This window comes from Bos indicus x Bos taurus, chromosome 23 (assembly GCF_003369695.1).
Source record: "Bos indicus x Bos taurus breed Angus x Brahman F1 hybrid chromosome 23, Bos_hybrid_MaternalHap_v2.0, whole genome shotgun sequence".
NCBI classification, from domain to species: domain Eukaryota; kingdom Metazoa; phylum Chordata; class Mammalia; order Artiodactyla; family Bovidae; genus Bos; species Bos indicus x Bos taurus.
In genome coordinates, this window is record NC_040098.1 from 10,321,816 (window position 1) to 10,349,531 (window position 27,716).

At 47.6% G+C, this 27,716-nt stretch overlaps 1 protein-coding gene across 1 annotated transcript; it reads left to right on the forward strand.

The window, feature by feature from the left end:
• The first annotated feature begins 540 nt into the window (after positions 1-540).
• DEF6 (DEF6, guanine nucleotide exchange factor) lies at positions 541-27,585 on the forward strand. Its single transcript, XM_027524418.1, has 11 exons — positions 541-697; positions 11,270-11,410; positions 12,060-12,245; positions 13,901-14,137; positions 14,226-14,372; positions 23,650-23,758; positions 23,947-24,245; positions 25,292-25,458; positions 25,571-25,769; positions 26,713-26,803; positions 27,006-27,585. Exons 1-11 carry the CDS (start codon positions 602-604, stop codon positions 27,227-27,229), a joined length of 1,896 nt encoding a protein of 631 aa, XP_027380219.1. The 5' UTR covers positions 541-601; the 3' UTR covers positions 27,230-27,585.
• The last annotated feature ends 131 nt before the right edge of the window (positions 27,586-27,716 follow it).

A 27,716-nucleotide genomic window follows, 5' to 3' on the forward strand; every position in this document is an offset into this window, starting at 1 on the left:
TCCTTCAAGTTCATATTGGTGGTGGTGGGAGGGGCCCCGCCACCACAGTAGTGTTAGATGGCCTTAAAAGAAATGCTCTACCCAGAGCCTAACCCAGCTTTACACCCATCCTCAGACCTCTTTACAATCTATGAGGTGAGCATTTCTCCTGCTTTACCAATGAGAAGCTGCTTGAAGAGGTTACGTTGTTCATCCAAAGCCTCCCACCTGGTAAGTGTGGGATTGGTACACCACCTGGTAAGTGTGGGATTGGTACAGGACCTGCCCCTTGCTGTCTGACTCCAAAGTCAGGACGGGCTCACTTTTCCTTCAGCAAGCTGCCTCTGGGGGCCCAGGAGGCTCCCAAAGGGCCTCACGCCCAGGGAACCAGGTTGAATAGAGCTAGGGCCATAGCTCCCCAGGGCTTGGTCCCCAGTCCCAAGCAGGGAGCGGGGCCACTGAGCAACAGGCTGGGTCCTGCCAGCGCGGGAGCCTGCGAGAGCAGGCAGGTGGAGCTCTTGGTCCGCGCCGTGGCCCTGCTGCGGTCTCTGCTGCCGTTTGCATTTCCTGAAACCGGATCTTGGTGTCAGAGCCGCCCCTGGGCCGGGCGGGCGCCTCAGCCATGGCCCTGCGCAAGGAGCTGCTTAAGTCCATCTGGTACGCATTCACCGCACTGGACGTGGAGAAGAGCGGCAAGGTCTCCAAGTCCCAGCTCAAGGTGAGGGGCACCCGGGGCGCAGGGGAGGCCGGCAGCTGCGCCTCAGCAGCCCTTGCTTCCTGGGAGCTAGGCGCGAACCCTGCGCTCCTCCAGGGGCACCCCAGCTAGCCAGGGGCCTCGGGAGGGTGAGGGGCCGGTGCTGGGTAACTGGGGTGACATGGCCTGGTGGATGCTGCCGCCCACCATCCAGAGGCCCCAGTGAGGTGTGTGCAGGGCCCCGACCCAAACTCTCAGGAGAGCAGAGGCGGCATCATGGGGTTCTGAGGTTTCTGAGGGCCATGAGCCAAGCTACATCCCAGATTCCATGTGATGAGCACATGTCTCCCCAGAGTCAAGCTTGGGCATGCACCTTACTCCCTCCTGCTGCTTCCTCCTGGCTTTGAAGAGAGACAGTTAGCTAGTACTTGTCAGTCACTTCCTCCCAGAGCTGAGAGAAAGGGTTCAAGAGCCTCTCATGGCCCCAAGGGCTCAATCGTCCTTGGCAGGAGACCATCTACTCTGCACCCTGCCTCCTAGGTGGGACAGAACTGGGAAGGGGCAAGGACTGAAGACCCCATCATACTGCCGTTCACCAACCCCCTCACGCCCACCAGGTTGGAAAACTTATCTTAGGCCTTGAGACCTCTAGCAGGGAAGGGGTAGAATCTGAGTCCAGGAAGAGCCCCATCAGTGATGGCCCTGAAGTTCATTGCTTGGTCCTAGATAATTCCTGGGAGACCAAAAAGTTTCTGTCCTGCACTCCTGGGTTAGTGCTGCCTTCACGCTCATTAGCGGGCAAGAAGCAAGGCCCTAGGTCACTGGAGCTGGGGGCACAGGGGGACAGGATGAGGGAGGCCTCAGCCCCCTGGGATCCGCCTTCGGGGTTCATTCATTCACTCTACAAACATTGAGCACCAGGTATGCGCCTGGCATGAGGCTAGGCCACAGACTCCTGTATCTCTTCTGTCGCCCTCCCCTCCCCCAACAAAGGAGGAGTATAGTCTCAAGGAAACCTCCATTCTAAATGACTGAGCAGGTACCTGGAAACCCTAGAGACGAATGGGACAGGATAGGCATTGTTTCCCCTCCCTCTACTTTGCTGAACTTGGACATGATGAACTTGGATCTCCCAACCTGGTCCTATCCCATAATCGACCCCTTAGCCAGACTTGTGAGCATCTAGTAAATGATTCTTGGCTCTCCCAGGAAGGAGAGTCCACGACCACCTTTGATCATCTGAGAGAATCTCCCAAGAGGCAGGTTCTTCCTCACATTCTACTTAAATCGTCTTATTGCAGGTTATGTAGTCTAGTGAGCTCTGCAGGGCAGACAGAGGAAAAGCAGATCATTCAAAACCCATCCTTGCAGAAACTCCATGTCCTATATCCACTTCCCATGTCGCCTCTTTAATATCTTCCAGGAACAATCCCAACCTCCATAGTTTGTTGTCTCCGTTTTCCACCACTCCATTAGCTGTGGCCCCTGTGACACCTCCAGGCTCTCTATTTCCCTCATAAGTGGAAGGTACTGCATTTAGATTTCCTGAGCCCACCAGGCAGTAAGCCTCTTAGTTGGAGCTTCTGTCTTGGCCTCTAACTGGGCAGATGCCTGTGCCACCACCCCCACCCGTTGAGTATTTACAAGGGAGATTGCAAGGGGAGGATGCATAATCGAAGCATCCATCCACTGTCTTTGTACTACATCACAGCTCACAATGAGCCCACTGCCAGCAGCTTCTGCGGTCATACAGGATTAGTGGTAGATTTCAATCCATCAACAGAAAACGTGTCTATTCTGGGAACTCGAGTAGCAGTGGGAGTCTCAGGCCCGGCGGCAGGTGGACCAGAAACTGCAGGGCCCATGTCATAGGAGAGAGAGATGAGGAAGGCAGTCCTCCCACCAGCCCAGAAACTGCAGGGCCCGTGTCATAGGAGAGAGAGATGAGGAAGGCAGTCCTCCCACCAGCCCGTGATACTAGAGCCTGGGATGGGAGGAAGTAGTGATAGTGCTGGGGGTGGGGATGCCGGAAAGGCAAAAGAGCAATAGAGAAGTGGTCAGAAGGCAGAGGAAGAAGCAGATGAGAGATAGAGACCAGCAGGGCACACTCCCTCCCCGGAAAGACTGGGTGAGGAGGGAAAAGACCTTGGGGTCAGCCTGTCCTCACCAAAACTGTCCCTGGCCTTGGCGTCCTCTCTTGGGAAGAGGCCGGGGGACCTGCACCAGCCCAGAGCAAGCTGGGACAGTCACCCACTTCTCTCCAACATGTTGGCAGAAAGGCTGCCACCGGCCATCCTAGGCAGAGCCCAGAGGGGGCCAGAAGGAGGAGGAAGAACAGCAAATCCTCTGAGAAGTACCCCCAAGGAGTCAGGATTGTCTTCTCTGAGGGGCCTGAGACTGGGTGTATGGTTAGAGCAGTGTGTGTCGATGAGGATCCTAGGAGGCCTACCACTTCCCCTTGACCAGCAGGAGCAGAGGCAAGGCAGGGAGGGTGAACTGGGGCCTTTCCTGCTTGACTCTGTGGGGTCCCAGAATCCTGAGCCTCTAGTTGGCACTCGGGGCAGTCCTGGGACCCAGGGAGGGAGTCATGCCCACTGAGAGCCTCTGAGTTTCGGGCTCTGCCTCCTCTGGAGAGGGACAACAGGCTTCCCCTAGGTGCTGCTGCTGCTTTAGACGTGTCCAACTCGGTGCAAACCTATGAACTGCAGCCTGCCAGGCTCCTCTGTCCACGGGATTCTCCAGGCAATATTACTGGAGTGGGTTGCCATTGCCTTCTCCAGGGGACCTTCCTGACCCAGGGATCAAACCCAGGTCTCCTGCATCACAGGCAAGATTCTCTACTGCTGAGCCCACCAGGGAAGCCCTCCTCTAGGTGAAGGGAAGTTAATAACAACTCCAGTTCAGGAATCTGATGACAGGTCCTCAGCTTTGCCCTGACATCTGCCTGCTGTCATCTTCTCAGTCTAGAGTGTGAAGGAGGGAAGGATGATTCAGTGATACAGAGCCCTTGACTCAGAGCCATACAGGCCAATACCTATATTGTTGCTCCCCAGCAGGGTGACCTTAGGCAAGTCACTGCCCAGCTCTGAGCTATAAAGCCCAAGGGCTGAACTGGGGATCACCAAGCTCTCCAGCTAGCCTAGAAAAGTAAATTTTAACAAAGTTTATCAAGTAGGTGAAACTGATCCTGACACAGCCTCTCCTCTCTGCTTCCTTCTCTGAGCCTCCATCTTTCCTGTGATGCCTACACCCAATCCCTCCAGCCCTTTCTTGCTCTCAACAGGCAACCAGCCAATCCAGAGATTGGCTTTTAAAATTCCTGGTGCTCCTCCCTCATGTTAGTAGTTTTGCTTTAGTACCCACTAGTTGAGGAAAATATATTCAGTGACTCTTAAAAAGAATCTATAAATTTTAAAAGAATCACTTAGCACCTGGATACATTTAAAGACTACGGGCCATGTAAAAGAGAGAAATTAGTCATTCTCTTTGCAGTTAGTGATTGGTACTTTTAAGGATGCCCAAATGCTCTGTATCTTCATCTACTCCTGAAGTCTAAGAACTACAGGATCATGGGCCTGGCACCCACTGTATCGCTGCACTTGAGTTTTTAGGGAACTTTCCAGGTAGCGCCAGTGGTAAAGAACCCGCCTGCCAATGCAGGAGACTCAAGAGACGCAAGTTCGATCCCTAAGTTGGGATCGAAGGAAATGGCAACCCACTCTAGTATTCTTGCCTGGAAAATCCTATAGACAGAGAAGCCTGGTGGGCTACAGTCCATGGGGTCACAAAGAGTCAGACATGACTGAGCTGCACACAACACACACATACGCCCCCAGGGGAGAACCACCCCCCCACCCCCCTCCCCCCCCACCCCCCCCCACACACACACCACATGCCCCCAGGGGAGAACCACTCCCCCACACTCCTACAGAGGAAACAGTGAATAAATGATGCCTCTCAAAGGTCAATGGCTGCCAACCCAGAGGTCAGGGGCTGCCTGGGTGGGTGGGGGAGACAGAGCCCTCCCTGGGGAAGCCCGAATGCCAACTTGTGAAAACTGCAGACACCTGGACCCCACCCCTGGAAACTCTGAGTCAGTAGGTCTGGGCGGGCCCTGGCAGATTTCAGTTTCAACCAGCTCCCCAGGTGATTCTGATGCTTAATCTGAGCCCACGTAGCTTGAAGGTCTAGTGTAGGGCTTTAGGGTCAGACTTGGACTCTAAAGAAGACACTTCACTTCTCTGAGCATTGGTTTCCTCCCTTGTAAAAGCAGGATCAGGAGCATCCCCGCCTCCGGGGCTAAGGAGTGATTGAAATCGGCAGGTGACTGCTGCGCACGCTCCCGCCGCCGTTTCCTTTCCTGCAGGACCCTCCTCTGGTCACGCCCTCTGCCCGCCCCCAGCCCCTTCCCTCCCCTCCCCGCCCCTCCGCGCCCAGCCACAGGAAGCCTGGCAATCTGAGGTCAGCTGATTTCTCCAGGGTTCACCTCAGTGTCTGGAGCCTTTGATTCCTCTTTGTCCTGATAGCTCACAGGAGTCAGAGCCTCTGCCGGGGTTCCTCAAATTCCACTGGCATAAGGTACAAGTGACAGAGGTCTTAGAGGACAGCGTGGGCCAGCGAACCCAGGAGAGGAACGGTTCAGACAGCTGTGTGCTGCTGGGTGGCAGCTCTTGTCCTGGCGGGGAGAGGAGGTCTGCAAAGTCTCCTTGAACTCCATTTTTAGAGGTGTGAAAAGTAAAGCCCAGCGAGGTTAGTGTAGAGAGATTCAATCCACATCCATCTGACTTTTGTGTTTCTCCCATTTCTTCTCTTGAAGCACGTAAGTTCATTCAGTAGATATTTATTGAGTATCCATTATGCCAGACCCAGTGGTACAGCCGTGAATAAAATAAAACAGACAAAAAAACCTGCACCCTTGGGTTGACCATTCTAGTCAGAGAACGCAGATGAATAAACACAATAAGTCAGAACTCATGATACATGACATGGAGGAAAAATAAAGCAGAAGTGAGGATAGGGAGTGTGGGGAGTAGAGGGATGAGATTACAGATTTAAATAAGGTGGTCAGAGAAGCCCCCCACCCCCACCCCCCCGAGAAGGTGGAGAGGGTGTGAGCCGTGCAGTGGCCGGGACGAAGAATGTTTCAGGCTGAAGAAATAGAAAGTGCCAGGGCCCTGAGACAAGGGCATGCCTGGCATGTCCGGGGAATGTCTAAGGGGTCAGAGTGGCTAGACAGAAGGGAGCAAGAGGGATGAGGTCAGAGAAGGTATAGAGTGAAATCTCTGGAAGGACTCCAAGATTTCACCCTGAGAACCTTGGAAAACCACTGCAGCACTTACGTTAGACTTAAGGGGAGTTTAATCAAAAACATTGAGCGTGTAGGGGACACGCTGCTGAGCTCTGGAGTCAAGGTTAAGATGAGAGTCCTTGCAGCCCTCAAGGAATGTAGAACAGCCAGAAATGCTCACACAAACAAGAAATAGCAAAAGAACATTATTACAAAGCAACTTAATAGCAGGGTATATTAATAACAGGGGTTAATGGCACCCTGTGTTTTCTATCACTAGAGTTTACATTTTTTGTCATAAAAACAATAAAAAGCACAGAAAATTGTGCTTTTTAAAGAAGTTGAAATTTGTTATAAAAGTAAAATATATTTTACTGGTTAAAAAAAATTCAAAGACAAAAATAGTGTTAAAGAAGGTGAAAGTCCCTCCCTTCCCTGGGGAGGGTGGTAGGGTGATAGTTGTTAACAGTTGCTGAGTCTTCTAGATTTTTTTCTATGTACAAATAAACACATTAGATAGAACCATATGAAATCGCTGACATTTGATTGTTTTGGCCTACTCAAATAGCAGTTTAAAATGGTTCAACCTAATATTTGCACACATATTATTTTAGAGATAATTCTTTCTAGAGCGTACTTTTTTCCACCTGCCAGTATAGTATACATATCTTTCCATGTCTGTTCACACAAATATAATAATAAAAATAGCTCACAACCTTTATTAAGCAATACCTTTTATTGCACTGTGTGCAAGGTGCTACGCTTTGTTCTAAAACAGCCTGTGGAGCAGGCCCCCTTATTTTCCTCAAAGAGGAGACTAAAATCTTGGGGAAGTTAAAAATCACTTGCCCGAAAGCACACATGTAGCAGAAGTAAAATTTTTCAACCACACACGGGTCCATGATGTGGTATACCTGTCCCCTCTTGAAGGAGACTCAAGCTGTCTCCAATGCTTTATATATTCTCTTTTTTTGGGGGGGGGGTGGTGGCAGATTGTGCCAGGGCATGTAAGATCTTAGTTCTCTGATGAGGAATCAAACCTGCGCCCCACTCACTGGAAGCTCAGAGCCCCAGTCACTGAACTGCCAGGCATTTCCCAATGCTTTGTATTCTAAACAGCGTTTCAGTGGGCATTCTTGTACAGTTAGCTCTGTTCCCTTGAGCATCTGTAGGTTGGATGATTAAAAATGCTGGGGTCATGCCCAATTTTACATCTGATAGAGTCTTGCCCTCTAGAAAGACTACCGATTCACACCTTGGCAGTAAGGCATTTGAATCCCCATTTCTCCACAATCTCCTCAATACTGGATAGGATCAGTCTTTTGCATCTTTGTTAATTTGTTAGGTTAAAAAAAAAATCACACTTACTATACAAGGAGGGAACTTATATTTGCTCTGGCACTCTATCTATATATCATCTTACTCTGCCCTCACGGGCCCTCTGCGTGGTGGGTATTATCCCATTTTACTGACAATGAAACTGAGGCTTAGGGAGTGAAGAAGTTTCTTCAAGGCCTCACAACTAGAAAGTGAAGGTCCCTGGCCTTCCATGTTCCCCCGTCACTAGAGTGTAGCATTTGGCTGGGCTATGCAGGAAGCTTCCTCAAAGAGGTGCTCTGGGAAACTCGAAGAAACATAAGGACATGGTTAATTTGAAGAGGCCAGGAGACAGCAGGTAGAAGTGTGTGAAACTTAGAATAACACCTGTCTCTTCAGAAGTGGGTATTTCTCTTGTGTTGGTCACTCTGGATTTTAAGTGCAAGCATTTAGCAGTGGCACCTCTTGGAGTGTGGATTAGTATCCTATGACCATAGATGTGTTAATCATGTCTTCTCTGATTACAGGTGGTAGAAACCAAACTCAAAATAGCTTAAGGGAGATGTTATATCTTGGCTCACATAAACGAAACTCCAAGCATAGTATTGGCTTCAGGCTTGGCTGGATCTAGGTCCTCAGATGACGACTCTCTTTATTACTTGACCTGATAGCTTGATAGTATTCTCTGTCCTTGTTGTTGTCGTCCAGTTGCTCAGTGGTGTCCGATTCTTTGCAACCCCATGGACTGCAGCACGCCAGGCTTCCCTGTCCTTCACCATCTCCTGGAGTTTGCTCAAACTCATGTCCATTGAGTCAGTGATGCCATCCAACCACCTCATCCTCTGCCGCCCCCTTCTCTTCATGCCTTCAATCTTTATCAGCATCAGGGTGTTTTGCAATGAGTCAGTTCTACGTATCAGATGTCCAGAGTTTTGGAGCTTCGGCTTCAGCGTCAGTCCTCCCAATGAATATTCAGGGTGGACAAAGATGTTAGCTGCATCTGTCTTCCAGCACCTTAACTCTTTCCAGGTTTACCCATGGAAAGAATATACCTCTTCTCCCCTAGAGGAAGCAAAAATCCCAGGACTGCTTCTCAGTGGTCTAGAATTGGTCATGTGTGTTCTCAGACCAAACACTGTGACTCAAAAGTGCCCATCCCTGCAGCCAGATGGGGTAGGGGTGCAAACGGCTAATACCACAGATACTGAAAATGGAGGAGAGGTATTTCTCAAAGGAAAATCAAGGCTATGTTACCAAAATAAGAAAAGAAGGCAGAGTTCATCAGGAAGAAACTCCAGATGTCCTTTAGAATAAGAGAAAAGCAAAACTATAGATGGCACATGAGATAATTTGAAGATGATGGGAATGAGGGTTGGGGTGGGGGCCACAGATAACTGCCCAGGCAGGGAAAGTGAGGGAAAATAGAAATACTGACCCCATCACTGGGCCCCCCAACTTCCCACTTTGCTGAGTTGAACCTGAGGCTCAGGAAAATATTGGGGAGAAGTCTCAAACCCTTGTCCCTCTCCTCTCACAAAAGAGAATAAGGAAATCAAGACAGTAGGCACACCAGCTGGGAGGCGTTGCCAGCTCCTGCCTCAGAGGAGCTGCCTCCAAGCTGAACTGCTGGTGGTGAAGCAGCCCTTGAATACAGCATTTATTGACTACCTTGGGTGTGCAGATGAAGACATGGTGTTGTCTCCAGAGTTTACTATATAATTGGGAGATGAAGGTGAGGTCAATATTTTAATAGGGAAGCTGCCTTCAGAGTCAGGAACACCTGTTTCCAACCTCAGCTCTGCCACTTACTTTTTTAAAATATTTGTTTATTTGGCCATGCCAAGTCCTAGTTGCGGCATGGGGTTGGGGAGATCTTGGATCTTAGTTGTGGCATGTGGGATCTAGTTCCCTGACCAGGGATCGAACCCAGGCCCCCTGTGCCGGAACTGTGGAGGCTTAGACTTAGCCACTGGACCCCCAGGGAAATCCCTCTGCCACTTATTCTTAACTTCTCCAAGCCTGAGCATCTTCATCTGGAAGACAGGGACACTAATGTCTGGATATCACGGTCGCCGAGATTAGATCTGGGGTATAGAAAGCACCTCATACAGTGGCTGGCACAGAATAGGTGACAGTTTTTCCTCATTCACACTTTCTGTGATAAGTGCTAAAACCAAGACAGTTTTATTTTTTTCCTGATCTCCTTGTTCAAGCTTCAAACTCTTTGTGCTAATGTGATGGGTTTGTTAACCTACCCGTTTCCCCCGTCATCATCCCTTTTAGCCTTGTCATCCACACCCCATGGACCATTTCTTGTGCCCCTTCTTGGCACCCTCTCCAGCTTCCTTTCATCTTTAGAAGGGCAGTTGCTGGAACTGAACACGCCTTTCCTGGAGCAGGCTCACTGGACTCCAGGCACAATTCAGCCTGACCCCGAGTCTCTGACGGTAGATGTTAGGTTTCTGCCCCTGAACCTTGGGATCTGCTGAGCTGAACTGGAATCTTAGGCTTTTGTTCACTGAGTCCTTATGCAAGTAACTGAGTCCCTTGAACCTCTGTGTCCCCATCTGCAGAAAGAGGACACGCCTGCCTAATGAGTGCCAAAGAGCATGGCTACCTGGGCTTGAATCCCAGCCCTGCCAGCTCTGTGCCTTTGGGTGAATTACTTAACATCTCAGAGTCCAGGGGTCTTTTTCATCTGTCAAATGAGGATGTTAACAGTTGTTCTGGGCGTTAAGGGAAATATATGCAAAGTACTGAGCACAGTTCTTGTTGCATAGCAAGTGCATGTGTTTTTACTTTTTTGGTTTTTATTGAGGTATAATTGACACTTTAATTTCAGGTGTACAATGTAATGATTCTTTATTTGCATATATTGTGAAATGATCACGAGACGCCTAGTTAACATTCATTGCCATGCATGGTTTAAAAAATTGTTTTTCTTGCAATGAAAATTTTTAAGACCTACTCTCTTAGCTACTTTCAGATGGCATACAGTATTACTCATTATGGTTACCATGCCGTGTATTATGTTCCCATGACGTATTTAAAAACTGGAAGTTTGTACCTTTTGAGGACCTTCACCCATTTCTCTCACCACCGATACCTCTTGCAACCACCAATCTGGTCTCTGTATCTGTGGATCCCTTCTTTTCCCTTTTTATAAAATTCCACATTTAAATGAGATCATACTGTATTTGTCTTTCTCTGTCAGATTATTTCACTTGGCATAATGCCCTCAGGGTCCATCCATGTTGTTGCAAATGGCAAGATTTCATTCAGTTTTTCATGACTGAATTACATTCCATTGTGAGTGTTCAGTTCAATTCAGTCACTGACGTGTCTGATTCTTTGCGACCCCATGGACTGCAGCACACCAGGCTTCCCTGTCCATCACCAACTCCTGCAGCTTACTCAAACTCATGTCCATTGAGTCAGTGATGCCATCCAACCATCTCATCCTCTGTCGTCCCCTTCTCCACCTGCCTTCAATCTTTCCCAGCATCTGGGTCTTTTCCAATGAGTCAGTTCTTCACATCAGGTGGCCAAAGTATTGGAGTTTCAGCTTCAGCATCAGTCCTTCCAATGAATATTCAGGACTGATTTCCTTTAGGATGGACTAGTTGGATCTCCTTGCAGTCCAAGAGACTCTCAAGAGTCTTCTCCAGCACTGCAGGTCAAAGGCATCAATTCTCCGGTGCTCAGCTTTCTTTATAGTCCAACTCTCACATCCATATGTGACTACTGGAAAAACCATAGCCTTGACTAGATGGACTTTTTATTTATTGTATGTGTATATGTGTATATATGCATATGTGTGTGTATATATATATAAAGAGAGAGAGAGGGAGAGAGAAGTTTTAGTTATGATTGAGCTAAATAATGCGTGTAGAAGGCTTAGCCGGATGGGGGTGAGGACGACAGGGGAAGGGGAGCAGCCCTGTGGCCCAGCTCTGCCGGGGCTCAGGAAGGCAAGCCCCGCTCTGTCTCAGGTGCTGTCCCACAACCTGTACACCGTCTTGCACATCCCTCATGACCCCGTGGCCCTGGAGGAGCACTTCCGAGACGATGACGATGGTCCCGTGTCCAGCCAGGGATACATGCCCTACCTCAACAAGTACATCCTGGACAAGGTGAGGGCCCCTTTCACCTCTCTCCACTTCCCACCCTGGCCAGCACCCTAATTCCTTGCCACCCCAACTCCTCCCTCCATGAACCCCATCTCTGTCCCCTCTGTCCACCCATGCCCCCATCTCCACCCTTCACATCCCCGTCACTTGCCCCTTCTTTGCCCCCCTTAAAACTCACTCCAGCTCCCTCCTCTCTATCCTCGCCTCCACCTTCCCCACAATCTTCACCCCCCCCCCCCTGCCTAGCTTTCAGCTGTCATTTTACAAGCGCTTTCCAGCTCCGCTAAGTCTGTCCCCTCCACTCCTCCTAGCTGTCACTGTCTTCTCAAGTTCTTCTTGACTGTTCATTTCCTCCTGGGCTTCCCCTTCTTTCTCCCCAGCCTGAGGGACTGAGCTCCTCTATGGATCGGGAACTTGGGTGGATGTGGATGTGGGGAAGTGATGCATGTGGCAGGGCTGGGGGTTTGGGGGTCAGGCTGGTTGGCCAGACAGCTCCCTGATCATCAGCTCAGGGATTACTCAGGTGAGAGTCCCAGCATGGCAGGGTGGGGAGCAGGGAAACAGATGACCCTGAGAAGCCAGCTGGAGCCTAGTTGGGTGGTGGAGCTGGGCCAAGGCAGCCTTCGCAGCTGACTTGCAGGCCTGGGGGCAGGTGGAAGAGGGGGCTTTTGTTAAGGAGCACTTTGACGAGCTGTGCTGGACCCTGACGGCGAAGAAGAACTACCAGGTGGATAGCAACGGGAACAGCATGCTCTCCAATCAGGATGCCTTCCGACTCTGGTGCCTCTTCAACTTCCTGTCTGAGGACAAGTACCCTCTGATCATGGTTCCTGATGAGGTGAGCCCCAGGGACTTTATCACTTAGGGACAGGCCTCAACAAAACCATGAAGGAGGCCAAATTGTCTCTTGACTTCCCCACATCCTCTGTCTTCTTTATCTCTCCACTGGCTACCTGTTACACCCACTCATCTCCAGACACTTAGACCTGCCCATGTCAGAGCAATGATACCTTCTCCCAGGAGGTTCAAAACTATACTTCCTTCAAGGCCCTGCTCGCTCTCACAGTAGGAAAATGATTCTGCAAACTGTTTACACAGAGGTGTGAATGCCTGATACATTACTGAGCGTTTTGAAACGAAAACATTTAAAATCAAATGGCAGGATTTCAGGCACTGTGGCAAACTGAGAAGGGTGCTATTTTAGGGGAATAGAGACCTTCCAGGGACATCTCTCCAGTCACTCCCAAGTGGGCGACCGAGTCTGGCCCTGGTTCCAGATTTTCTCTTCCTGTCTCCTACAATACAGGGGGGAGCCAGGACGGAATCAGCTCAGACCCCAGAGAGAGGGCATCCTGGGAACATCAGCCTAGAACCCAGCTTCAACCTTCTCAGTTCATGGGTGAAGCTGGGGCAGGTGACCCCTTCGGCAGCCAGCCTGCCCCCTCCCTCCACTCCCCCACTCCCCTGTCCACTCAGCCTTCTCCTGACCCTTTCTGCCCTCTGGTGGTGGTAAAGATCCCAGGGCGAATCTAGATCTTTCGAGTAGGGCACAATGGTGGGGGAGGCGGTCTGCTGTATTTACGAGAGGTCTTGGCCTGTCTAACTGCACTCAGGTTCATGCCCTCACTTCTGTCTGTGGGAAGAGTGGGGGTGCCCCCACCCCACTCCCAGCCAAGACCCAGTAGTCCCCAGAGTGAAAGTCCTGCAGAGAGTTTTCCAAGAAGCTGCTGGGACAGCAGAAGGACATGTGTCTGTCTTCACAGACACAGACACCTGGCCGGGTACCTTTGTCAGACCCTTGCCAGCAAGGCGAGGTGGCCTCTCTGAGGCCAGAAATCTGCTCACTTTTGTGATCAACACGCAGTGTGAACAAACTGCAGCAGGATGTACCCCAACCACCACTTCCTGTTCCTCTGCAACAGGTTTCCTGTCCCTGCCCTGCTCGCTCCCACCCATCCCCTTGCCCTCTGACAAGGGAAGGATCCCCAGGGCTGGGGCTGGGGGCGTGGAATAAAGACTCATGGGGTGTTGATCTGAATTGAGCTCTGGCTGCTACCAACTTGCTGTGCGATTCAAAACAAGTCACTTCCCCCTCCCTTGAACGTCAGTTTTGCCTTCTGCAGAGTGAGGAGATTGAACGAGAGGGCCCTTGTCCCCCGCTGACGTTTTCTATGACTCGCTGTCTCTGCCTGGCCCCCAGTCCTCAGCTCCCACCTCACCGTGCCCTTGATTCAAGGCAGGAAGGACTGGAGCTTGGGGAGGGGATATCTGAATTGAAGCTGGGGCCCCAGGATCCCCTCCCAAATCTCTACTCAGGAGTCCACCCGTGTTTAGTCATTTAGTCCTCTGACACTCATCCACCCCCCCAACCTGCCATCTCCTGTCCGTGGTCACTTCTGCCCTAGCTCTGGGAGCCTGATGGTAGCGACCCCTGGTGTCGACACCAGAAACACCACCTACTGCGGCCACCAAGCCTTCCCTCCTTCCCTCCAGGTGGAATACCTACTGAAGAAGGTGCTCAGCAGCATGAGCTTGGAGGTGGGCTTGGGGGAGCTGGAGGAGCTGCTGGCTCAGGAGGCCCAGGCAGCCCAGAGCAGTGGGGGGCTCAGCGTCTGGCAGTTCCTGGAGCTCTTCAACTCAGGCCGCTGTCTGCGAGGCGTCGGGCGGGACACACTCAGCATGGCCATCCACGAGGTCTACCAGGAGCTCATCCAAGACGTCCTGAAGCAGGTCAGGCCTGGCTGGGGACCAGGGGCGGACCCCAAGGAGGGTGGGGGCGGGGCCGAGGATGCCTCTGACTTTGCTCTGGCTCTGGCAGGGCTACCTGTGGAAGCGAGGGCACCTGCGGAGGAACTGGGCAGAACGCTGGTTCCAGCTGCAGCCCAGCTGCCTCTGCTATTTTGGGAGTGAAGAGTGCAAGGAGAAGAGGGGTATGATCCCGCTGGATGCGCAGTGCTGTGTGGAGGTGAGGGCGACAGGTGAAGGGGTGGAGCGCATACTGGAGCAAGGCCCAGAAGGGCTCTGGTGTAGCCTGAGGGCAAGGGGTCAGGAGGAGGGCAAGGCGGGAAGCCCCAGTGACTTCCCCACCTAAGATTCCTGCTTAGGTGAGTGCAACCCAAAAACAACTAACCCCTGAACAACGTGGGTTGGAACTTGGTGGGTCTACTTATACGTGGATTTTTTTTCAATAAATACATACAGTACTGCACCATCCACAGTTGGTTGAATCCGCAAATGATATAACTGGATACTGAAAGTGAAAGTCACTCAGTTCTGTCTGACTCTTTGCGACTCTGTGGACTGTAGCCCATCAGGCTCCTCTGTCCCTGGAATTCTCCAGGCAAGAGTACTGGAGTGGGTAACCATTCCCTTCTCCAGGGAATCTTCTCAACCCCAGGATCAAACCCAGGTCTCTTGCATTGCAGGCGGATTCTTTACAGTCTGAGCCACCAGGCTGACTTTAAAGTTATAAGTGGATTTTTGACCCGGCAGAGGTTTGGTACCCCTAAACCCTGAGCTGTTCAAGGGTCAACTGTATACCTGAATGCCTCAGGGCCATTCTCAGCCATGTCAGCACTTTTTTTTTCTTTTAGAAAAGTAACACACTTTAGTTTTTCCTTCCAGTTTCATTCAGATATTATGGACATAGAGCACTGTGTACATTTAAGGTGTACAGCATAGTGATTTGACTTATACATATCATAAACTGATTAGCACAATAAGTTTAGTGAACATCTGTCACCTCATATAGGTACAAAATTAAATAAAAAAAATTTTTTTTTCTGTGATGAGTAATCTTAGGATTTACTCTCTCAACAACTTTTATATATAACATTTGTTGTTGTTTAAGCTTCCCCGGTGACTTATCCATAAAGAATTCACCCCCCAATGCAGGAGCCACGGGAGATGCAGGTTCAATCTCTGGGTTGGGAAGATCCTCTGGAGGAGGGCATGGCAACCCACTCCAGTATTCTTGCCTTGAGAATCCCCATGGACAGAAGAAACTGGCAGGCTACAGTCCATAGCATCGCACAGAGTGGGACAGGACTGAAGCGACTTAGCATACACGCAGTTGCTAAGTTGCGTCTGACTCTTTTGTGGCCCCGTGGACTGTAGCCCACCACGCTCCTCTGTCCATGGGATTTCCCAGGCAAGAATACTGGAGTGGGTTGCCACTTCCTTCTCCAGGGGATCTTCCCAACCCAGGGACAGAACCTGAGACTCTTGCATTAGCAGGTAGATTCTTTACCACTGAGCCACCAGGGAAGCTTCATATTTTAATATAATCTACAGCAGTGTTTATTATATTTTTCATGTTGCATGTTACATCCCTAGTAAACTTTCTTATTTTATATCTGGAAGTTTGTACCTTTTGACTGCCTTCATCTAATTCCCCCTCCCCTATCCCCTCAACAACCCCCCTTCCCACCTCTCGGTAACCACAAATCTGATCTCTCCTTATATGGATATTTTTGTTTGTTTTTGAAGTATAATTGACCTGCAACACTATGTTAATTCCTGTTACACAGCATAATGATTCAATATTTCTATGTATTTCAAACTGATGTCCACGATAGTTCTACTTACGATAGGTCACCATACAAAGATAACTATGTAATCATAATTGTTGACTGTATTCCCCACACTATTCATTTTATACCCATGACTCACATTTTGCAACTGGAAGTTTGCACCACTTAATCTCCCTCAACTTTTTCTTCCTTCTTTCTACACCCTTACCCTCTGGCAAACAAATCTGTTTTTTTTCTCTGAAACTGTAACTCTATTTAGGTTTCATTATGTCTGTTCATTTGTTGTTGTTGTTATTTTAGATTGCTTATGTCAGCACTTTTTTTATTTTTTTATTTTTTTCCTAATTTTATTTTATTTTTAAACTTTACATAATTGTACTAGTTTTGCCAAATATCAAAATGAATCCGCCACAGGTATACATGTGTTCCCCATCCCGAACCCTCCTCCCTCCTCCCTCCCCATACCATCCCTCTGGGCCGTCCCAGTGCACCAGCCCCAAGCATCCAGCATCGTGCATCGAACCTGGACTGGCAACTCGTTTCCTACATGATATTTTACATGTTTCATTGCCATTCTCCCAAATCTTCCCACCCTCTCCCTCTCCCACAGAGTCCATAAGACTGTTCTATACATCAGTGTCTCTTTTGCTGTCTCGTACACCGGGTTATTGTTACCATCTTTCTAAATTCTATATATATGCGTTAGTATACTGCATTTATGTTTTTCCTTCTGGCTTACTTCACTCTGTATAATAGGCTCCAGTTTCATCCACCTCATTAGAACTGATTCAAATGTATTCTTTTTAATGGCGGAGTAATACTCCATTGTGTGTATGTACCACTGCTTTCTTATCCATTCATCTGCTGATGGACATCTAGGTTGCTTCCATGTCTTGGCTATTATAAACAGTGCTGCGATGAACATTGGGGTACACGTGTCTCTTTCCCTTCTGGTTTCCTCAGTGTGTATGCCCAGCAGTGGGGTTGCTGGATCATAAGGCAGTTCTATTTCCAGTTTTTTAAGGAATCTCCACACTGTTCTCCATAGTGGCTGTACTAGTTTGCATTCCCACCAACAGTGTAAGAGGGTTCCCTTTTCTCCACACCCTCTCCAGCATTTATTATTTGTAGACTTTTGGATCGCAGCCATTCTGACTGGTGTGAAATGGTACCTCATAGTGGTTTTGATTTGCATTTCTCTGATAATGAGTGATGTTGAGCATCTTTTCATGTGTTTGTTAGCCATCTGTATGTCTTCTTTGGAGAAATGTCTATTTAGATCTTTGGCCCATTTTTTGATTGGGTCGTTTATTTTTCTGGAGTTGAGCTGTAGGAGTTGCTTGTATGTTTTTGAGATTAGTTGTTTGTCAGTTGCTTCATTTGCTATTATTTTCTCCCATTCTGAAGGCTGTCTTTTCACCTTGCTAATAGTTTCCTTTGATGTGCAGAAGCTTTTAAGGTTAATTAGGTCCCATTTGTTTATTTTTGCTTTTATTTCCAATATTCTGGGAGGTGGGTCATAGAGGATCCTGCTGTGATGTATGTGGGAGAGTGTTTTGCCTATGTTCTCCTCTAGGAGTTTTATAGTTTCTGGTCTTACGTTTAGATCTTTAATCCATTTTGAGTTTATTTTTGTGTATGGTGTTAGAAAGTGGTCCAGTTTCATTCTTTTACAAGTGGTTGACCAGATTTCCCAGCACCACTTGTTAAAGAGATTGTCTTTAATCCATTGTATATTCTTGCCTCCTTTGTCAAAGATAAGGTGTCCATATGTGCATGGATTTATCTCTGGGCTTTCTATTTTATTCCATTGATCAATATTTCTGTCTTTGTGCCAGTACCATACTGTCTTGATAACTGTGGCTTTGTAGTAGAGCCTGAAGTCAGGTAGGTTGATTCCTCCAGTTCCATTCTTCTTTCTCAAGATCGCTTTGGCTATTCGAGGTTTTTTGTATTTCCATACAAATTGTGAAATTATTTGTTCTAGCTCTGTGAAGAATACTGTTGGTAGCTTGATAGGGATTGCGTTGAATCTATAAATTGCTTTGGGTAGTATACTCATTTTCACTATATTGATTCTTCCAATCCATGAACATGGTATATTTCTCCATCTATTAGTGTCCTCTTTGATTTCTTTCACCAGTGTTTTATAGTTTTCTATATATAGGTCTTTAGTTTCTTTAGGTAGATTTATTCCTAAGTATTTTATTCTTTCTGTTGCAATGGTGAATGGAATTGTTTCCTTAATTTCTCTTTCTGTTTTCTCATTATTAGTGTATAGGAATGCAAGGGATTTCTGTGTGTTGATTTTATATCCTGAAACTTTACTATAGTCATTGATTATTTCTAGTAATTTTCTGGTGGAATCTTTAGGGTTTTCTATGTAGAGGATCATGTCATCTGCAAATAGTGAGAGTTTTACTTCTTCTTTTCCAATTTGGATTCCTTTTATTTCTTTTTCTGCTCTGATTGCTGTGGCCAAAACTTCCAAAACTATGTTGAATAGTAATGGTGAAAGTGGGCACCCTTGTCTTGTTTCTGACTTTAGAGGAAATGCTTTCAATTTTTCACCATTGAGGATAATGTTTGCTGTGGGTTTGTCATATATAGCTTTTATTATGTTGAGGTATGTTCCTTCTATTCCTGCTTTCTGGAGAGTTTTTATCATAAATGGATGTTGAATTTTGTCAAAGGCTTTCTCTGCATCTATTGAGATAATCATATGGTTTTTATTTTTCAATTTGTTAATGTGGTGTATTACATTGATTGATTTGCAGATATTGAAGAATCCTTGCATCCCTGGGATAAAGCCCACTTGATCATGGTGTATGATCTTTGTAATGTGTTGTTGGATTCTGATTGCTAGAATTTTGTTAAGGATTTTTGCATCTATGTTCATCAGTGATATTGGCCTGTAGTTTTCTTTTTTTGTGGCATCTTTGTCAGGTTTTGGTATCAGGGTGATGGTGGCCTCATAGAATGAGTTTGGAAGTTTACCTTCCTCTGCAATTTTCTGGAAGAGTTTGAGCAGGATAGGTGTTAGCTCTTCTCTAAATTTTTGGTAGAATTCAGCTGTGAAGCCATCTGGACCGGGGCTTTTGTTTGCTGGAAGATTTTTGATTACAGTTTCAATTTCCATGCTTGTGATGGGTCTGTTAAGATTTTCTGTTTCTTCCTGGTCCAGTTTTGGAAAGTTGTACTTTTCTAAGAATTTGTCCATTTCTTCCACGTTGTCTATTTTATTGGCATATAATTGTTGATAGTAGTCTCTTATGATCCTTTGTATTTCTGTGTTGTCTGTTGTGATCTCTCCATTTTCGTTTCTAATTTTGTTGATTTGATTTTTCTCCCTTTGTTTCTTGATGAGTCTGGCTAATGGTTTGTCAATTTTATTTATCCTTTCAAAGAACCAGCTTTTGGTTTTGTTGATTTTTGCTATGGTCTCTTTTGTTTCTTTTGCATTTATTTCTGCTCTAATTTTTAAGATTTCTTTCCTTCTACTAACCCTGGGGTTCTTCATTTCTTCCTTTTCTAGTTGCTTTAGGTGTAGAGTTAGGTTATTTATTTGACTTTTTTCTTGTTTCTTGAGGTGTGCCTGTATTGCTATGAACTTTCCCCTTAGGACTGCTTTTACCGTGTCCCACAGGTTTTGGGTTGTTGTGTTTTCATTTTCATTCGTTTCTATGCAAATTTTGATTTCTTTTTTGATTTCTTCTGTGATTTGTTGGTTATTCAGCAGTGTGTTGTTCAGCCTCCATATGTTGGAATTTTTAATAGTTTTTCTCCTGTAATTGAGATCTAATCTTACTGCATTGTGGTCAGAAAAAATGCTTGGAATGATTTCTATTTTTTTGAATTTACCAAGGCTAGCTTTATGGCCCAGGATGTGATCTATCCTGGAGAAGGTTCCATGTGCGCTTGAGAAAAAGGTGAAATTCATTGTTTTGGGATGAAATGTCCTGTAGATATCAATTAGGTCTAACTGGTCTATTGTATCGTTTAAAGTTTGTGTTTCCTTGTTAATTTTCTGTTTAGTTGATCTATCCATAGGTGTAAGTGGGGTATTAAAGTCTCCCACTATTATTGTGTTATTGTTAATTTCTCCTTTCATACTTGTTAGCATTTGTCTTACATACTGTGGTGCTCCCGTGTTGGGTGCATATATATTTATAATTGTTATATCTTCTTCTTGGATTGATCCTTTGATCATTATGTAGTGACCTTCTTTGTCTCTTTTCACAGCCTTTGTTTTACAGTCTATTTTATCTGATATGAGTATTGCTACTCCTGCTTTCTTTTGGTCCCTATTTGCATGGAAAATCTTTTTCCAGCCCTTCACTTTCAGTCTGTATGTGTCCCCTGTTTTGAGGTGGGTCTCTTGTAGACAACATATGTAGGGGTCTTGTTTTTGTATCCATTCAGCCAGTCTTTGTCTTTTGGTTGGGGCATTCAACCCATTTACGTTTAAGGTAATTACTGATAAGTATGATCCCGTTGCCATTTACTTTATTGTTTTGGGTTCGAGTTTATACACTGTTTTTGCGTTTCCTGTCTAGAGAATATCCTTTAGTATTTGTTGGAGAGCTGGTTTGGTGGTGCAGAATTCTCTCAGCTTTTGCTTGTCTGAAAAGCTTTTGATTTCTCCTTCATACTTGAATGAGATCCTTGCTGGGTACAATAATCTGGGCTGTAGGTTATTTTCTTTCATCATTTTAAGTATGTCTTGCCATTCCCTCCTGGCTTGAAGAGTTTCTATTGAAAGATCAGCTGTTATCCTTATGGGAATTCCCTTGTGTGTTATTTGTTGTTTTTCCCTTGCTGCTTTTAATATTTGTTCTTTGTGTTTGATCTTTGTTAATTTGATTAATATGTGTCTTGGGGTGTTTCTCCTTGGGTTTATCCTGTTTGGGACTCTCTGGGTTTCTTGTACTTGGGTGATTATTTCCTTCCCCATTTTAGGGAAGTTTTCCACTATTATCTCCTCAAGTATTTTCTCATGGTCTTTCTTTTTGTCTTCTTCTTCTGGAACCCCTATGATTCGAATGTTGTAGCGTTTAATATTGTCCTGGAGGTCTCTGAGATTGTCCTCATTTCTTTTAATTCGTTTTTCTTTTATCCTCTCTGATTCATTTATTTCTACCATTCTATCTTCTAATTCACTAATCCTGTCTTCTGCCTCTGTTATTCTACTATTTGTTGCCTCCAGAGTGTTTTTAATTTCACTTATTGCATTATTCATTATATATTGACTCTTTTTTATTTCTTCTAGGTCCTTGTTAAACCTTTCTTGCATCTTCTCAATCCTTGTCTCCAGGCTATTTATCTGTGATTCCATTTTAGTTTCAAGATTTTGGATGAATTTCACTATCATTATTCGGAATTCTTTATCAGGTAGATTCCCTATCTCTTCCTCTTTTGTTTGGTTTGGTGGGCATTTATCCTGTTCCTTTATCTGCTGAGTATTCCTCTGTCTCTTCATCTTGTTTAAATTGCTGAGTTTGGGGTGTCCTTTCTGTATTCTGGCAGTTTGTGGAGTTCTCTTTATTGTGGCGTTTCCTCACTGTGTGTGGGTTTGTACAGATGGCTTGTCAAGGATTCCTGGTTAGGGAAGCTTGTGTCGGTGTTCTGGTGGGTGGAGCTGTATTTCTTCTCTCTCCTTTCGAAGAGTTGGGTTGCTTTTCTGGGTGCCTGATGTCCTCTGCCGGCATTCAGAAGTTGTTTTGTGGAATTTACTCGACGTTTAAATGCTCTTTTGATGAATTTGTCGGGGAGAAAGTGTTCTCCCCGTCCTACTCCTCTGCCATCTTGGCTCCTCTCCTCAGCACTTTTTTTAAAAAACAAAACTGCAAATCAAATCCAATACTAAAGTCAATGGTGAATGATGTGGACTTTGCTAAAGATTTCAGAGGCGATAACTTATGACTCACTCTATCCAGCAAAATTTTCTAAAAGTCCTCTTTAAAGGTCTCTCTCCATCACTCAAATTCCATTCCCTTTGGCAACAGACCAGATAAGGACTTCCCTGGTGGCTCAGATGGTAAAGAAGCTGCCTGCAATGCAGGAGACCCAAGTTTGATCCCTGGTTGGGAAGATCCCCTGGAGAAGGAAATGGCAACCCACTCCAGTATTCTTTCCCAAAGAATCCCATGGACAGAAGACCCTGTTGGCGACAGTCCGTGGGTTGCAAAGAAGCAGACATGACTGAGTGACTAACGCTTTTACTTTGGCCACTCTGTATTCCCCTATTCTTTCTCCTTTCCTATCCCCTTTTCCTCCTTTGACTCTGTCCATTATTTTAGAGGCTTAAAGCAACAATTTAAAAAACTATAGTAAAAAATATTTATATAACATGATATTTGCTATTTTAACCATTTTAAGTGTTACAATTCAGTAGTATTAAGTACATTCACATGTAACCGTCCCAATTATCTATTTCCAAAGCTTTTTATTTTTATCATCCTCAATAGCAGCTCTGTACCCATTAATCAATAACTCATTCTCCCCTCCCTCCAGTCCCTGGTAACCTCTATTCTGCTTTCCATCTCTAGGAATTTGCCTATTCTAGGAGCCTCATATAAGTGGAATCATACACCATTTGTCCTTTTGTACCTGGCTTCTTTCACTTAGTATAACATTTTCAAGCATGTTTTGGCATGAATCAGGACTTCATTCCTTTTAATGGGTGAATAATATTTCACTGCATGGATGGACCATATTTTGTTTATCTATTCATTCATTGGTGGGTATTGGGTGGTTTCCATCATTTTGCTATTATGCATAATGCTGTTATGAATATCCATGTACAAGTTCCTGGGTGGATATATATTTTCTTTTCTCAAGGCACATACCTAGGAGTAGAATTGCTGAATCACATAGTAATTCTATGTAATTTTTGAGGAGCAGCCAAACTCTTTTCCATGGTGGCTGCACCATCTTACCTTCTCACCAGTAGTAAATGAAAGCTCCAATTTCTCGCTAACACTTGTTTTTTTACATGAAAAACATTATTATAGCCATTCTAGGCTGTATCCATCTTTGTCATGTAAGGAAACAGCTATCATTGTGCAAAGAGCACAGATCTAGGCAGAAATCCACCTCCACCACTAACATGCAGTGTGAATCAGGCAGGTTCCTGGACCTCTTAGAGCCTCAGTTTCTTTCTGTGTAAGATGGAGCTAATAATCTATGCCTGGTACAGACTCTAGAACACATGAAGCTCAGTGGGTAGCTATTATTTTCCACTAGAATGTAAGCTTAGGCAAGGCAGGGATTTGGTCTGTTAGGCACATCTTAGTAGTATCCCATATGAGCAATGAGTAGCCTGTAGACACTACAGAATATCTGTGGAACGAATGAATGGAGAACTTTCTCAGCAGGCAGGCTTCTGTGGAAATGAATGGTCTCATTAATGAGGACCCTATCATGAGAGATGTTGAGCCCTGATCTAGATAAACACTCAGTGGTCACTGTGTGTAGGCCCCACAGAGAGATAGTAATAGAGCTGTCCCATCTTCAAAGAGCAAAGGCTGTAAGAGTTGTGGGCACACTAACGTCCAAACCAGGCCACGCAGGCTCCTGGCAGAGTGGGTGGAAGGGGTGCCAGGAGGAGATGATGGTCAGCCAAAGGGGTAGGGGCTGGAGCTGGAGCCCCCCTGGGGCGGGTGTGGCCCTTGACCCCAGTGAAGCCAGCCTGTCTGGGCCTTCTCCCAGGTGCTGCCCGACCGAGAGGGGAAGCGCTGCATGTTCTGTGTGAAGACTGCCTCTCGCACCTATGAGATGAGCGCCTCCGACACGCGTCAGCGCCAGGAGTGGACAGCTGGTGAGTGCTAGCGGGGTGGCCTGGACCCGGCTGGACCCCAGGCGCCTCATCGGTGAAAAGGGAATGAGAGCCCTTTGCCCAGCAGGGGGCCGGAAGCTGAATAGGAGCCACTCCAAAGGCCCCTTTCTGGCGGTGGGCTCCCTGGAGGCCCCCCTGTCCCTGGCTAGCCCCTCCCGCTCCCTCCGCAGCCATCCAGACGGCGATCCGGCTGCAGGCCGAGGGGAAGACGTCGCTGCACAAGGACCTGAAGCAGAAGCGGCGCGAGCAGCGGGAGCAGCGAGAGAGGCGCCGGGCTGCCAAGGAGGAGGAGATGCTGCGGCTGCAGCAGCTGCAGGAGGAGAAGGAGAGGAAGCTTCAGGAGCTGGAGCTGCTGCAGGAGGCGCAGCGGCAGGCGGAGCGCCTAATGCAGGAGGAGGAGGAGCGGCGCCGCAGCCAGCACCGGGAGCTCCAGCAGGCGCTCGAGGTCCAGCTGCGCGAGGCGGAGCAGGTGTGGCTGCACCCGGGGGGAGGCGGTGGGCCGAGGGGTGAGGGCCCGCCAGGTGCTGAGCGCCGGGGGGCGGGGCCTGGGCTGGGGGCGGAGCCACACACTGTGGGATATGCGTAGAGGTGGGGCTTGTCTTGAGGGATTTTGGCGGGGAACAGAGATAGGTACGGGATGGGGACAGGGCCTATGGGGTAAGGGACCAGGCAGAAGGGTGGCTTGAGAGGAGAGACGGTGTGGGGCGGGGCCCGAGCCTTCGAATTGGGAAGGATGGAGCAGAGTGATAGGTGTAGAGTGAAGCCAGGTTGGGAGACCTTGACTGGCTAGGGGGCGGGACCTTGACAGAGGAGCTGCTAAAGACCTTGTGTCTGGGGATGAATTTGGACCGAGGTTGGACTATGTGGGACCTGACTTGATCTGAATTTATAATAAGGCCAGTCTGGAGAAGGTAGGATGGGAAGAAGACAGGATGAACTTGGAGACGGACTAGAGGTGTAGAGGCAACTAGATTTAAGATTTAAGAGATCTAGATCTGGAGTCGAGACACTGTGGGTTCCATACCAGCTCTGCCTCTTAGGAACCCTGTGATCTCAGGTAAGTTACTTGGCCTTTCTGTGCCTCAGTTACCTGTGACATGTTGATGCCAATAGAACTTGGTTTATAGAGGTGTGGAAAGGAGGATCAACTAAGGAAATACTTCTGAGTTATAACTGCTCTAACAATTATAATTATGGTCGTTTCCTTGCTAGCACTAGCCTAATTATAATTATAAAACATTATATTACAATGTATAATAATAACTATTAAGGCTGGTGCTAATAAGGGGATGACTTGAGCCCCTTTCCCCCATGTGGTTCACTGATCCTTATCTGACCTAGTCAGGTTTTCAGAAGGGGATCAGATCAGGAAAACCTGACATGAAGGAACTCCCCAGACCCTCATCCAGAGATAACTAGCTGGGCTGGCCTCACAAAGCCCTGGGGAAAGGGCAGCATACCGGCAACCTTCCTCCGCCGGGACCCCGCTGACCTGGCTCCCTGTCCCCCATGCAGGCCCGGGCCTCCATGCAGGCTGAGATGGAGCTGAAGAAGGAGGAGGCTGCCCGGCAGCGGCAGCGCATCAAGGAGCTGGAGGAGATGCAACAGAGGCTCCAGGAGGCCCTGCAGCTGGAGGTGAAAGCTCGGCAGGACGAGGAGGCCGTGCGCCTCGCCCAGACCAGGTAGGACCAGGCGGCCCCTTCTGCTTCCCCTCCCTGACGCCCCCACCCTCCTACCTGTTGAGCACCTGTGAGGTGCCTCGGCCTCAGAGGTGACACAGTGGACACCCCGCAGACTGCTAGAGGAGGAGGAGGAGAAGCTGAAGCAGCTGTTGCAGCTGAAGGAGGAACAGGAGCGCTACATCGAACGGGCACAGCAGGAGAAGCAGGAGCTGCAGCAGGAGATGGCCCTGCAGAGCCGCTCCCTGCAGCAGGCCCAGCAGCAGCTGGAAGAGGTGCGGCAGAACCGGCAGAGGGCCGACGAGGATGTGGAGGTGAGGCCTGGGGTGGAACAGGTCGCAGGCGGCAGGGTGAGCCATGGCACAGGCTCTGGAACCTTCCCTGGTGCTCTGTCCCTCAGGCTGTACCATTGCCTGACTGTGTGGCCTCTGACAAATGGCCTAACCTCTCTGAGCTCCAGGTCCCTCATTTGGGAAAGGGGACTGGTAATTGCATTGCTATAAAGGTTAAACAAGATAGCACATGATACTTAATATTCAGTAAGCACTGAAGAAACATTAACTGCTCTTTTTATCATTGTTACTCATCTGGGCAAAATTTTTTTCCTCCTACTCTTCCAGCCCCTACTTTTCTAACCCTGCACTTTGGTTCCACTCTTTGGAGCCCAAATCTCCATAGAAGATTTTTTTTAAAGGACAAATGTTTGATGTTTTATTTTTATTAGTATTCATTATTTTATTTTGCTTTGTTGGCATACATGGTCATTGTAAAAAAATTCAAACACAGAAATAAGTATCATAAAAAGAGAAAATTCCTCTGTGATTCCCCACCCCACAGCCGCTGCTAATGGCTAGATAAGCACTGGAGCAGAGGTTTCTGCATCAGGTCCTGGACAGGTGATGTGACACAGTGGTTCAGAGCTCCATGTTTGTCCCTGGGCAAGTCACTTAACCTCTTTTGAATTTGTTTCTTAGCTTCTTCTCTGGAAGTTAAGTAAGATATTAGTACATTTTAGTTGCTTGATAAGTAGAAACTATACTTATGATTATTTTTGACTATTTGAGGGTCTTTGAGTCCCCTGAAATTGGATGCCAACTTTGTTCATACACATAGCTCTTTATGAACATACATGAGTTTTTCTGGGGAGATGATCAATAGCCTTTGTCGGATCCTAAGGGGCCTGTGAACCTGAAAAGGTTGAGACTTGCTGTCTTGGATGGTGGCTCTGACCACTCTCCACTGGTCCTGTCCCCACAGGCTGCTCAACAGAAGTTGCGCCAGGCTAGTACCAACGTGAAACACTGGAATGTCCAGATGAACCGGCTCATGCATCCAATTAAACCTGGAGGTGAGAAGGGTTAGACCCTGGAGCTTTCCATGGAATGGAGAGGGACAAGGGAGGGAGGAGGGAGACCCCCACATCTGCAGAGCCAGCAGAGCACTGCAGGTCAGGGGGTGCTCCTCTCCCCTGAGGGCTGAGGTGAAGCCCCTCAACTTCTCCCCTTTGTGCACACCTTGCTGCTTCCTCATACCTGCCTTTTCTCTGCCAGACAAACGTCCCACCACCAGCAGCTCCTTCACAGGCTTTCAGGCCCCTCTACTTGCCCGCCGCGACTCCTCCCTAAAGCGCCTGACTCGCTGGGGATCCCGAGACAACAAGACCCCCTCACCCAGCAGCAGTGACCAACAGAAGTCCCTCAATGGTGGGGAAGACGCTTCCAGCTCAGCTTCTGCCTCTCAGGAAGATAAACTGGACCTGGCACCAGAAAACTAATCTCTTGCCCCCAATCTCACGCCTATCAGGACCTGGCCACAGCTGGCCTGTGGGTGACACCAGCCTCTGCAGAAGAAGAAGCTGCAGCCCTGGTGCCCAGGGCCCAGGCCCTCGGACCGTGAAACAGCCTGGATTGGAAACTCGTTCTTTTTTTTTTTGCACCAGCCCCAGGCCTCAGACCACTGAGGCTGTCAGAGATGTTGATCCTTGAGAACTTGACCCTGTGCCTTAACTCCAAGGGCCCTATGCCCTGGGCTGGGAAAGAGTCAACAAGCAAGCCAGGGACCACCTGTCCCCAGACTGCCACCAAGTTTGGAGGCACACTTCCGAATAAAAACTGCTGTTAGAATAAATTATGCAGCAGGTTTGTTGTCTATCTCTCCTACCATTTTCTCTCTTCTTAAGTCCAGTTATAGATCCCAGGAAGAATACAGTATAATACAGTGGCTAGGAAAGTCCACTCTGCCACTTACCAACTGGGCGACTT

Coding starts and splice junctions, on each gene's coding strand:
- DEF6 (XM_027524418.1), top strand. CDS start 602: ATGGCCCTGCGCAAGGAGCTGCTTAAGTCCATCTGGTACGCATTCACC. Junction 12,246..13,900: donor TGATCATGGTTCCTGATGAG/GTGAGCCCCAGG, acceptor CCTTCCCTCCAG/GTGGAATACCTACTGAAGAA. Junction 24,246..25,291: donor AGCTGCGCGAGGCGGAGCAG/GTGTGGCTGCAC, acceptor TCCCCCATGCAG/GCCCGGGCCTCCATGCAGGC.